The sequence below is a fragment of the Tetrao urogallus genome (assembly GCF_951394365.1).
Source record: "Tetrao urogallus genome assembly, chromosome: 15".
NCBI lineage: Eukaryota > Metazoa > Chordata > Aves > Galliformes > Phasianidae > Tetrao > Tetrao urogallus.
Genome location: NC_136828.1, coordinates 3,167,861 through 3,180,991, shown reverse-complemented (window position 1 = coordinate 3,180,991; position 13,131 = coordinate 3,167,861). Strand labels below are relative to the sequence as shown.

At 38.7% G+C, this 13,131-nt stretch overlaps 1 protein-coding gene across 1 annotated transcript in view; it reads right to left on the bottom strand.

Moving 5' to 3' along the window:
- Positions 1-4,165: 4,165 nt before the first annotated feature.
- Positions 4,166-13,131, bottom strand: part of KATNIP (katanin interacting protein) — a gene marked incomplete at both ends in the record, with an annotated part of 53,272 nt that continues 44,306 nt past the window's right edge. The window contains 6 exons of the mRNA XM_079542663.1: positions 4,166-4,221; positions 6,024-6,112; positions 8,291-8,448; positions 9,037-9,138; positions 11,244-11,383; positions 12,663-12,773. Coding sequence (XP_079398789.1) covers positions 4,166-4,221; positions 6,024-6,112; positions 8,291-8,448; positions 9,037-9,138; positions 11,244-11,383; positions 12,663-12,773 — 656 coding nt within the window. The remainder of the gene's footprint in view (positions 4,222-6,023; positions 6,113-8,290; positions 8,449-9,036; positions 9,139-11,243; positions 11,384-12,662; positions 12,774-13,131) is intronic.

Genomic DNA, 13,131 nt, shown 5'->3' with positions numbered 1-13,131 from the left:
TTGTAAGAAGGGATGGCAGTCAGTGTCTGATCTCAGCTCAGCATGCTGGCTGACTCCTGCCAACCCTCTGTAAAACTGTACTGGTGCTGCCTCAGCCCCTGTCCTCTTTGAACACTCTTCTTCCTCAAGATGAAAGTTCTTCCCTCAGTAACAGACAACAACGTCTGTCCTGGCTGCCCCTGACACTGCTATCAGGCAGAGAAATCTTAGTGAAAAACATGAAGGGGCTCAGCTGCTCTCAGTTTGTTACCTTTACAGCAGGGATCATCTCTTCTCCCAGATGTAATGCTCATCTTGGATGAAGAGTCACATCCAGGACATCTTCTGTTTTCCCCTATTCTTATGCCCACCACTCATCCTTTCTACGTGAGCATTCTCTACAACTTGGAGATCTGTTCAGCCTCTAATGCGCAGTAGGGTTCATGCTCTCAGGTGGCAGCAGCTGAGCCACAGCCTCTTCCCTCTTCTTACACAGTGGCTGGATATAAAACCTGAAATAAAGCATTTCTGTTTAGCACTGCACAAACTGCCTCTTCCAGAGCCGGAATTCATACAGGAACTGGCTTCTTTGATGAGAAGACTGATGCTTGGCTATTTGTTATTTCTGAGTTTCTTAAGCATTCTGACACTCACCTCCTGAACACGCCTGGTCCATCATGCTGGACTTTCACAAAAATATTGGGAAATGCTTTTTCCAGTTAGAACTAGGTGAGCTAAGGGATACTCTGAAACAACAGTTCAGGTATGAGCAAGAGGAAAATGCAGGAAAAGAATGGTATCTGTGTCTCTCCCAGAATCTCTGTTCTCTGGAAAGCTACACAAAATCTACGCATGCTAATATTTTTAATAAATCCAGTGAAGTAATAAACAGCCAAACTGATTTTAGCCACACCAAACAGACTTTGAGGGAGTCAGAACCTAAAAGTAAAACTTCGGTGAACAATTTGGACTTTCCAGGAAAAAATAACCACCAGTATACCTGGAGAAAGCTGCTAGCAGATCATTAGGTCGTTTTTCTCCTAATCAGTCAGAGCAGTGAGCTCTAAGTGCAGAACCAAGCACTGCTGGAAGCAGTAGTCCTTCTGTGCTGCTCGTCATTGGGATAGTCAGTCCTCTCCTTCAACTGGGAGCTATGAAACAGATCACTAGAGTCCCATCAGATACAAGGCTTGTAGCCTTTTTTCCTCTCTTTTCCAGTAATTTCTAGGTCAGTAAGAAGAAAGTTGCAGTTTGCAAATGTTTCCTTTTATGCCTGGGTCTGAACAATGCAGCACTTCCTAGGGTCCTGAGCCAGGGTGAATGGAGCTGATGCTGTTAGACAGGGGTGGAAAATTGATCTCTTCCCAGCAAGATTTAGAGGCCAGTCAGACAGGAAATTACTCCAGATGGGCACTCTGTCCCCATCTCTCAGCTCTTCCTGCAGCTAGGAGATTCACTCTATAATTGCTTTTTTAGTCCACATTTTATCCTCAGCTGACAGAATTCCATTAGGGTGATACAAGCTGCGTGATAAAGGGATGTTTGTGTCTCACATGGGCTGTAAGTCATTTCTCAGCAAACAAGCAAACAGTCACAGAAATGGGTGAAGAGACCACTGAGCCAGGAGCCTTTCTCCTTTTGATCTGAATACAAAGACCACAGCATTCAAATGGAAGCAAACACTCCTGCAGTATGTTCCATTCCCCACTGCTTCCTTCTCTTCTCTTTGAAGGAGACACATCAGAGCCTGCCCACACCGGTGCTGGTTTTCAGACTCACTACCATACCAGGACCTGGCAAAATCTCTGCAGGATCAGGAAATTTTGCAGAAAACAGCACCAACTCAGCAGAATGTGGCAGTGTAATTTCACGACCAGCTTCTCATGGAGCTCCTCCGGTTTCATCCTCCAAGATGAGGATGACCCTTCTGCCTCAGTAGTACTGGAGCATCCACGTATCACACGTCTCTTACATTGTCTGCTTCACTGCTTGCGCCCCTGCTCACAGATGGGTGCTTCTCAGCAGCAGAAATTAAATTCTACTGGATTACACCATAAAAAGAAAGGCAGAAATTGAAAAACTGAAATTGCAAGCCTTCCAAGGCATCCTTGGCTTCAGATTTCATTTCAGGCTGATTAAAATACTTTTTTAAAGATCAAAAATGATGCAGCATGACATTTATTTCCTCACAGATTATTCCTTTATCTTCTGCCCTTGTGGGACAAACTCATCATTTTGATCTAACCCCTGGAAAGCAGGTAAGCAGGTAAAAGGTCAGCAACTATGGCTCAGAGGTTTGAGTGGCCCTGAAATTGATCTGGGCTGAAGTTTAATAATTCCTATTCAAGAACTCTATCAAAGTTCACGTTAACTGTCCTTCTTCCTTTGTCATGCTTTAGATAATTTGGGAAGCAGTGTTACCGCTGCTTGAGAATTTCTTCTGCTGGAATTCTGACATTACTTGACACTAGCTAACATACTTTGTGAGAATTTTCTTAATTGCATGCTTGCTTTTCCTTTCCCTCCTTAGATGCTTCTCTGACAAAAATGTACCTGTAGCAAGTTAAAGTAAGTGAAAAACGATCATTATTTTTCCCCAGTTCACTATGGAAACGATTCTAGCAGCCGAAATACATAGGACTGATTAGGACACTAAAATACCTGTTACGTAAAGGGTCATCACATCTCAACTCATCAAGAGGGCAAATGCTGATATCTCCTACACTAGAGAGATGAATGAAGTACTTTTTAAACATTACTCTATTTTCTACACACGACTGCCCAGGATCAAGGACCTCATCAGGCCTTGCCTTGGTGCCATACATCATCCCAGAGCAAACCCCCCTTTCAGCCTGATGCTCTGCAGAGGAGAAATTCCACAACTTCATTTTTTCGAGATGTTTCAAAGAACTTCACCCTCTTTTCATGCTGTAGCAATTATGGGGAAGGAAGCACCACTATTAGATGTCCACAAGTTCAGTAACTAGTACAAATGCCACACAGTGGCCAACAGGCACTTACATCCAGCTATTTACAGGAAGCAAAGCTCTCAAGCAAGCTTTGTGAAAATGTCTTTTATTCATATGCTTTTATTTTCTAGCATGAACACTTGTCATGTTAGTAACAATACCAATTATTAAGTTCCATAACAAATTCTATTTATGTTATAAACAAATAAGCATCTATTTTACATACAGAAGTGTTTTGCATTTAGTACAAAATACATTTTGTTGCCCCATCAACAGAGAAACCCAGGAAAGGTATTGCTATCTTGGGTCTTTACAGCTCAGCCAACAAGAGCCAAGTATTTTGTAAACAAACACACAAACTACTGCAGCTCCTGCCTTTATGGCGAGTAAAGCAGCACGTTTTGAATCCCTATCAGGAGCTGCAATACCATGCATCTTTGTTTCACACATAAAAGCATTTCAGAACTTTCAGTTCTATTTGAAAACAATAAGTTCTAAATAAGAAAGGAAGAATGTTCTATTAGATCTTGTAAGAGATTTACAGGTTGTCACCACTGACAAATATTCATTGAAAAGCACATTTGCATAGCTACAAATCCCGCAGCACAATTATTTGGTTAGAATTCCTGGTTAAACGGCCAGGCATTCAGGGTACTCAGTGTTTTAAAAATGCCATTCACTCCTTACCATCTGCTCATTAAAATGCCTTTACCACTTCTCAAAAGGGATGGCACATCGCTGGCAGCAGAGCTGGTTGGTGCAGCCCAGAGGGACGGCCTCCTTGTTTGCAGATCCCAATGCAGGCTGTAGCGGAGGGCAACAGGAAGATCTGAGGGATGTGCAGAGTGCTAATGCTTTTTTTTTTTTTTTTTCTTTTACATAGTAGTGAAATAATAGAAGAAATCATTTTTTCACTGGAAAAAAAAAAAAAAGGTAAGTGAAAGCTGAAGCTTACTCATTAAACCTCAATAAACCCACTTTCTGATCTGTCATCGCAGATTATGACAATAAAAGAACCAGAAAACTAAATAACTCATGCTTTAAATTTCATTACTGAAGGAAGTTTCCCTGTAGCAAAGGCAACTTCCTCTCATAAGACAGGAGGTGGTTCAGCAACAAGTGCGGAGTAAATTCCATTTGGATGATAAGTCATCTAGCTCTCCAAGATGCAAGTGTCCAGAGCTGGATATATCCAGGACTTTGCAGTCAAGCCCTTGTTATCTTTTCCTCCTCTGCAGTCCTTTTTCACACAGACAGGTTTTTGGACGCAAAGCTGTTAAAGAAAATTGAGTGCTGTTTTAAAAATGCTCCTACATCAACAAAGTCACAGACTAAAAAGAGGAAGAAACATTCTCATTTCTATTTCTATCCCAGAGTGAAGGTTACACTTCTCAGTACCATATCCTACACTGACAGCAAGCAATACCAACTACTTCCTTGTAGAAGAAAAGATTTCAGAGTGCCAGACTGCGGGACAGCGAACAAGTAAATCAGTGCAAGGAAGTAACTCTATAATCTGTTACTCCACCTCTCAAGGGACAGAGGAGCTTTTACATGAGATACACAAGTTGATGTGCACAGCACAGGTGCTCAGAAAAAAGGCAGAAGCTGAACTGGATCACATGGGTACCAATGACTGCTGTGCCATTTCAGAACAAAGCACTGACACCTGCTCTTTCTTGTAGTCCATCCTTTCCTTGACATTTTGATGATTTTACATGAACAATCTGGCTTCAGAGACTAGGCGTATCATCACAGGTTTGGGATTACGCTTAGAAAACAGTATGGATACAGAAGAAAATGGATAATAGAGGATGAGGCAACAAGGGGAGGCAGAAAAGCAAAACGTGAAAGTAAAGATAGCATAATTAATTCCATCTTTCAATAAAGAAGATGGACTGACTTTAAAGGGACAAAGACTTTTTTCCCCCATGAAGACAATTCTGTGGAATCACTTCACTGGGAAATCTGGTCTGAATTCAGAGTCGACTCTGCTCTGTTTAGAGACCTCCTGAGATCCGCCCTCCAACCCAAATCATTCTATCAACCTCTGCAGCTGATAGCATAAATATCTGGGAGGAGACCCTGGGCAGATATCAAAAAAACAACGAATCCTCAGCTGAAAACCTCACAGTAAGAAATGAGAGCTCAGCCATTTTAAGTGACAAAAGAAAGCATTCTTCACTAAATACAGGGCATGTCTGCACTGCAACTCAAGATGTCATTACAACAGGCACAGAGATGTGTAGGATACTTTTGACACAGCTAGTGCTAATGTATTAATACTCAAACTATATTTGCACAGGTAATGGCATTTGAAATCCTTCTCCTACAGAAGTGTTATTAAAAGCCATCAAATAATTTCTGTAGCACTTTCCAGAGAAACGAACTAGAGAAATTGTCATGCTTGGGGAAGAAAAACAATCATGAATGTACCAGCTTGGCTGAGAATATGTAATGTATTTAGGGAGTTATCCTGAGGAATTTACAGTGAATGACTGGGACACTTCAGACTATAAATACAATCTATTATTTCTCCTCGGGAAAAAGAAAATAAACAGGCTGTCTTTTTAATTATCACTTGTAAGAGAGAAGAGACCAACAAGACAGGCATCTGGGATTTTCATCCTAGTTTCATATATCATGATTTTTTATTAGCTTGAGGAGCAACAAACAGGTAATTCTGAGGCACACATCATCTCTAAAGCTGCTTAAAAGGCCAGTGGGGATGCAACAAGCTTATTACTCCAAAAGCTATCTTTGGACCTGTACAATCACACTGGTTTTCAATTGGTCTTCAGCCAGTTTCTTTCCTAAAGACCTCTCTGGATGTGTTGGTATGAGCTACGATTACATGTCACATAAATCTTTGATTTATAAGATCCACTTTCAGATTTAGATACAGAATAAAAAAACAGAGCACGATACGCCATGTTTGCCTTCCTATGAAAGAACTAAATTAGAAGAGAGGTGCAAATCTCCCTTCTTTTCCCAGCTGGGTCTATAACAATGTTTACTATTCATACTGCTTTTGTGGAACGTGAGCAGAAGAAAACCGTAGGAGATAAAACCAACCTGGATCAGCCACAGCCTGCTTCTTTTTGCTGTTGGTGACAATCTGGTTTTCATTCATCATTCGTACATCCTGATCTTCCACGTGATTGCTGAAGAGATTAAAATCAGTATAATAACCAAAATAGTCATTTTGAAAAGTTTCAAGAGTTACAGAAAAAGGTTACCAAGTAAGTTACTCAGTTCAGGAGGTTACACACACCTCTATGAAATATATATATAGACTTATGTAACGTTCCTATACGTTAAGCTTACGAATATAATATGAGACTATCTAAAAAAGAAAGGCATTCTGCATCTACCTGAAGTATTTTTTAGCAGTCTAATGAGTGGTGTAGGTTGCAGCAGGCACACGTTCAAATATCAACATCATATTCACTCTACAATTTCCTTGCCTGCCTACACAGTTTGAACCACATTACCCAAAGTGAAATTTTACAGTAGCTCTGTATAAAGAGCCTAAAAGCCCTACAAAGAACTTTGCACTATTTTGTAATGTTGATACAGTAATTATTCATGAAAAATTTATGAACTAAACAAAATTCATTTACTGTGACAAGCTTTGTTTGCAGGCCCCAATTTTAATAATTTCTTTCTCATAAAGAAATAATAACCTCAAAGTTAAATTAACCCCATTACAGAAGAAGCTGTGAGCTGAATTGGAAGTTAAAGAAATACTAATCAGAGAAAACAAAAAGTAGTCTGAACTTTTTCTTTTCTCTACAAATAATGCACACAACAGGCTTCCATTGGAGAAAAATGGAACGCCACTCCAACAGACAGTGCAACCAATACTGAAGTAAATCAGTATTTACACCACTGATGATAACATGAGAGGGTTCATGAAATACTGAACGGCGATACATGAAAGACAATAGGTCAAAGTTAGAGGTACCAACTTGCACAAGTTCAAGAACATCTTTTAAAAGTAGGGGTTTTCTTCCAGCAGATAGTAAGAGATGTGTCTTCTACTGCCAAAGAACCCTGTCCTTCAGAGGGTTAGAATGAGAGAGGAAGGGAATAGAAGACAAAGACAAGGAACATTCCTGTGCAGGAATTCTAGAAGAAAAGACTATGTAATTTTGACTGGAAAACAGAAGCTGCAGTGTGTATGACCAAGAAAGGATACCTCCCAAATCTAATCCAACACCGCTATGCTTTACACGAGTACATGCAAAGGAAGTCGCATGAAAAACAGCTCTACAATTACAGATGAAGTTTCTCTGCTTCCAGTAAAATAACTTCCCTTGAACAAAGATGTTTGACTGAACAAAGTAGATGTTCATTTCTCCTTCTCCTTTCTGTATCCCCCTGAAGAATTTCTCAAAACTCACATTTTCATTCCAGTAACTTTTTCACTTCAAAAACCATCTACCTCCAAATTTCACCATGACAACACAGCTTCTTGTAAAAAATGTAAGCCTAACACAGTTCTTTCGAACAGTAATAATCTATTTCAACATCTGACAGCATCAGCGGCCAACAGCCAATGCTTTGGAAAAACATAGGAAATCCCTACAAACAAATGTGAATTCCTATTTTGAGTCAGGATAGCTTACATTCCTTCCACTTATTTTTACATTTTCTATTGTTTCTGAAGTAATTGCTTTGCATTTTTGGATGCAAAACTGTCACCTTTCTTTCAAGTCATGCATATTTAAGACATGCTATTTTTAACTGTGCAATGTATAAAAGTGCTTATTTCTAGAAGACATCAGTTTTTCAGTTTTTCCATCTCATTTAAAATACATTTGTCTTTCAACCTTTATTCTCCGTGCTATGGACTGTTTCTTAGATCCTACCAGTCCTGATCTTCCGAACATATTTTTCACTCCATTTCCGTCATGTTTTCTGTGAGGTTGCCAACTTGGTGGCTTCAGTGGGTTAGCCCTGAGAACCAAACTCATTTTTCATTTAAAGGACATTTAAAGGACTTTTCTCTGATACCAGATGCTTCTTCAAAAATTTTTGGGTTCTGCCCCTCCCCCATGCAATCTCATTGCAGTTCACCAATTCTTCTCTAAGGAAAACTGTCTTTTGAAAATACATTCAAATGTGAATCAATAATCCTGAAAGTGTTAAAAAGTAGTTAGAAATCAAGCTAGTACTTTTGTCCCAGCATGTAAAAAGCTACTGGTTATTTACCATTAAGTGAGACTGAGTATGCTTTAAGAAGGGAATTCTTCATAGCAACATGTGCATTCCTGACATCCAGTCACATGACAACATTTTCCAAAAACAACACTTTTAGACAAGATCTACTCACATACCTAATTACAGTTCTCTTCTGATGGCAAATCTTATCATCATCCGTAAAGAGAATGGTGTGATATGGAACTACTGGATCACAGGTGGGTAGGATGCCTGAAACTACATGGTTCACCATATCCACAATCCCATTGTACACAAGCAAGTCATCCACCAAAAGCTAGAGATAATAAAGAAACTTAACAATGAAAAAAATCTAGGAATCAGGTGCTGCTTTCAGCAGTCCTTTCAGTCAATTAACTAGAAATCACTTTGGACCAATTGTTCCATAACTCCAGTCCTAAGTTTAGCTTTTGTCCCTAAACCTTCAATCTCTCTCCTCCCATTTTGTCTTCTCACTGATGTTGCTAAAGAAGTTTTCAAGTAGGTAATTAAAAATGTATTTCATGCTTTATGTAACTACTCTTCTATCAACTGGAGTAAATCACTCTTAGATTTAGGAATTAGTGAATCTCATCCCATTTCAGCTGTCTAAAATTTGGGTTTTTAGTTTGAACTGGTGTTACAGACCTGCTCCATAGCCAGTGGAGAAAGGAAAGCATTACTCTGTTAAGGCTATTATCTGAAAAACTGTTCTTTCCTTGGACAAGAAACAAAGGACTATGACTAGCACAGGTTAAGCATTTTAACATTAAATGCAGGGCTAATGAGATGAATACTATCCATTCAGATCATATAAAAATCACATTTTGGTAAAACTGTGAAGAAGTACAGCAAAAGATACAAAATGCACACAAAAATTACTTACACCAAATTCCTTCACACCCCTCTGGGGTGTTTTGGCATAATTCCACAATTTGATCATTGACACAGTGGTAGGTGCATCGAAAATAACATACACTCTATTCACCTGTAAAAGAGAATTCATTTACATTTTAGAGGATAAATCCCCCAAAGAAAAAAAGCATCTCATACGCATTTCATCAATTTGGTCTGTGTTTGAAGATATAGAGCTATAGGGCAGATAACTGATGGTAAGGGTTTCAATTTAGCTATCATTTCTGCTGATAATTCACAGATGTTACTCTTCTGCACAGTTGCCCTCTCAAATGTACATACAAGTCATCAGAAGAGGATATTTGCATCTGAGCTTGTCATCTTGGACTGCTAATCAGTTAGGGGAGGAGCAGAGCAATATCGTTAATGAGTATTACATCAACAAAATACAGATGTGCTTCAGCACAAGAAAAGCTGACACATGAATGGAATACACCTTATTTGCAACGCTAACATTCCTCCCATATCCCCTAAGAGAGCTCTACCACAAAACCTGCAACTTCTGTGAGGTACACGCAGACAACTCTCCTGATGCTTGCCAAACAACTATTCCTCGAGATATTGCTCATTTCACTTTTTGCACTGAAGAAAGAGAGGCAGACGTGATCAACGGAACTGTTTGCATCTCTCTTCTTTCCCAGAAGAAAATCTGGACTATGATGTCTCGTGACAATTGTTGGTGTCACAAATAATGAAAAATTTGATGGAAAATCCATTCAAGCAAATAAACAAAGTGACAATCAGTGACAGAGTGACAAAGAACTCTAACCACGCTTACATTAGTAATAAATCTGCAAAAGACAAAAATACTTCAATATTAGAAAGGAAAAGAAAGTCCATTATAAACAACTTTCTTAAAGCATTCAAATTTTCCAATGTAGCAGAGTTTACACGGCTTTCTAAGCAACTGGAACATCTCTCAGCAGCCTGGCTTTGCAACAAAAGCATGGAAGTTGGCAGAATTATATGGATCTTGAAAAGGTATCATTTGCTACAGTTTAAGGACAGAAGGGTCCATTGCTTCCTCATCCCTCCTACATTTCACATACTATCCACTTCCCCTTTTAATACCAATATCTTACCTACAGTTTGGTGTCAGATTTGACACAAAACAATGCACGGAACCGTGCTAGAATCAGGCATTATTTTCCTTTTATCAGAATGAAGTAACCTCTCTGACAGTGTTTCCACGAAGATGTTAACATATGCCAAACAAATTCAGCTATCAAATCACCCATCCCCGATGTTTCAATGGATATCTTCACATCCAGCCAACATGCAGGACTCAAGATGTTTGAATGTGGGCTGTAGGAATCTCAAGCATTACACAGACCTTCCATTTCCTCACAAAATGCAAAGGGTCAGTCCTCCAAATATAATTAAAATTTTAATCTTAACTATACCCAATGCATTACAACATGAATTATTTTCAAAATTGACTTCCTCATTTTCAGTAGTCTAATTAATAACTGTAACATATGCAGTAAGGGTTTTTCCAACAGTAAGCTGTAGAATATCACACCTCAGCCTTACATTTTGTCACTTTCATAATCCAATCTTCTAGGAAACGAATGCATCTTAATGATACCCAAAGCAAGTCCATGAAAAAAACGTCCTCCCAGAAATGAAGTCAAAACTCATCTAAGTTTATCTACTTTTCTTGTTTAGATATTTGGTCCCCATTATTTTAAAAACATGCCGCTTCTAGAAGGGCTCAATCACTTGTAGCTTACAAAACACAAAGCAGTCTCATCCAATTTATGAATTTAAATTCAAGATAGGTTAAAAAACTCTACTGTAAAAAAACAACATACTGGCTTTTGTAAGAATTAACTTACGATCTCAGTTCATTCCCACTTCACAGGTCTTTATTGCACAACACAGATTAAACTCCTTTGTCAGTAATACTTTCACAGTAACTGAACACGCACTAGAAATCCTTCTCCAGTTGCACCATGGAGATACAAGGAGTTACAAAGCTGGGAAACCTGTATCTATACTGCTGTGGTCTGTGCAGTGCAGTAAAGAGAAAGCAGAATAAAGAGAACTCCTCCTGACAAGCAGTTGTTTAGCATAGCTTACTAATATCAAATTGACCTCAAAGTTCTTTCCCCTTCCGTTACACTTGTAGCCATATCCGTGCACATCAGTAGAATGAGATGATAAGGAAAAACGTACCAAACCAGGAAGAAGTGGTGCAAGCCACATATGTCTGCCATCAGTTGTGTTATTTACGCCGTCAATGAGTTTGTCTGGAGTTCGGATATCTCCAGATATATCTTCTAAAACGTTGACACTATCTGGAAAAGCAGCAATATCTGAAAAAATAACTTCAGCTTAAATAACCGAAAGGGACGTTCCCAAAATACCACGTGTAAGAGCCTGTGCCTCTCCTTTCAGATTCCATGAGCAAGTATTCTCCAGTACAGCAGTAAAAGTTACAGAATACTCCAAGCACTTTATTTAAGATCGCTGAAGAACTTGAGAACACATTTTTAAAAGCAGGAATGCCCTTAGAGATTCTGGCACACAAGATTATTTTTAAAATAGGAAGAAATTAACTAGCAGCATTTCGCTTATTTTAAAGCCCATTTTTATGACTTCATCAATAAAGTTTCCTTATCAGAAAAAGAAGCACTGCCTAGGGAATTTTTCGTGCAGTTGTGGAAACTCATATGAAACATATCTTAAGAAAAGCATCCCTGTAGACAACAGTCACCTTTCTGACCAGTTTTCTTTTTTTTTTTTTTTCTCCTTAAGTTCCTCAATGTTTGTGATAAAAAGTAACTGTTCAATAAGGTCTTCTTTCATTTCCTCACATGGGAAGATTAAGTCCTCTATTGAAAAGGCTTTCTAGGGTAAGATTTTTTTCCCCAGGAAATGCTTATGTTTAAAAATATATGTTAAAAGCATGTACAGAAATAGGGATGAATGGCACTGTCTTCAGAATTATAAGTCCCCAGCAATCCAGTTTGAGGGACAATAACTCTTACTTGTTTTGCCTTCTTAGAGGCTAGAGTCTGTATGTACTTATAAAGAATTTAAGGAATGACACAGAGATGATTCTGCAGCTTAGGAAAAACTTGCTTCAGACTTGGTAGCTGAATTATCACATTTAGTACAGCACTTGGACAAATGTGCTTTCTGGAATCCTGATACATCTAGGAGACATTGCTGTACAAGCAGATACAGATGTCTATTCCACACTTACTGAATTATCTTTACCTGGCACTGTATTGTACTGTAAAGACATGAAGAATAATATAAGCTAACGATCCCTTGCTTTTAAAAATTCTGTTAACACTTATCAATTTCCATATGTTTCTTCTCCATCATGCACCATACAAAATATGAATAAAAACGTCACTCAGGAAAGAGCTTCTTTTTTCAGTGTAATCTCTATTAATTACACAATGAGGATCCCTTGAGATACACAGTTCACACAGCATCCATGCTTTTTACACTTATTTTAGCTGATACAGAAAACTGAAATTTTTTTTCAACTCTTCAATAACTGATTACTATGTATCTTGCAAATGTGTCCTGCGTTCCCTCTACTGGTTACCCATGAACACTGAATCAAATTCAAAAAGATACTGTTTTCAGTTAGTAGGATTTGGTCTCCATGTTCATCAAAAAACTCCAGACCAGTCAAACCAATGTAGTACGGATCGCCCCAGCTTGTTAGAAGCTGAAACTGGAAGACAACTAAGAAGGAAGGAGCTGTTAAGGAAAATTTGATACTGATATTCTCTGAATAAGCTACATTAGACAAGAAGTTTGTCATTTCTGTTACTGATAGCAAGCACACAAAAATGAAGCCCTACGGTTGAAACAACTAGGCAAGAGTCTCTATATGTTGTTCACGTGTAAGTATGCTCATATTACATCATCAGCTGCCAGAAGAACATATAATCTTTTATTTATTTATGAGCAGGCATCCTACCTCCCTATTCTGCTACCTATTAATACCACAGCTCCTATCCAGAGCCTTTATTACCTTCCTACACCTTCTGATTATGCCTTTGCTCAGTTTTGAATTACATGAATGATAACTAGCCAGAAA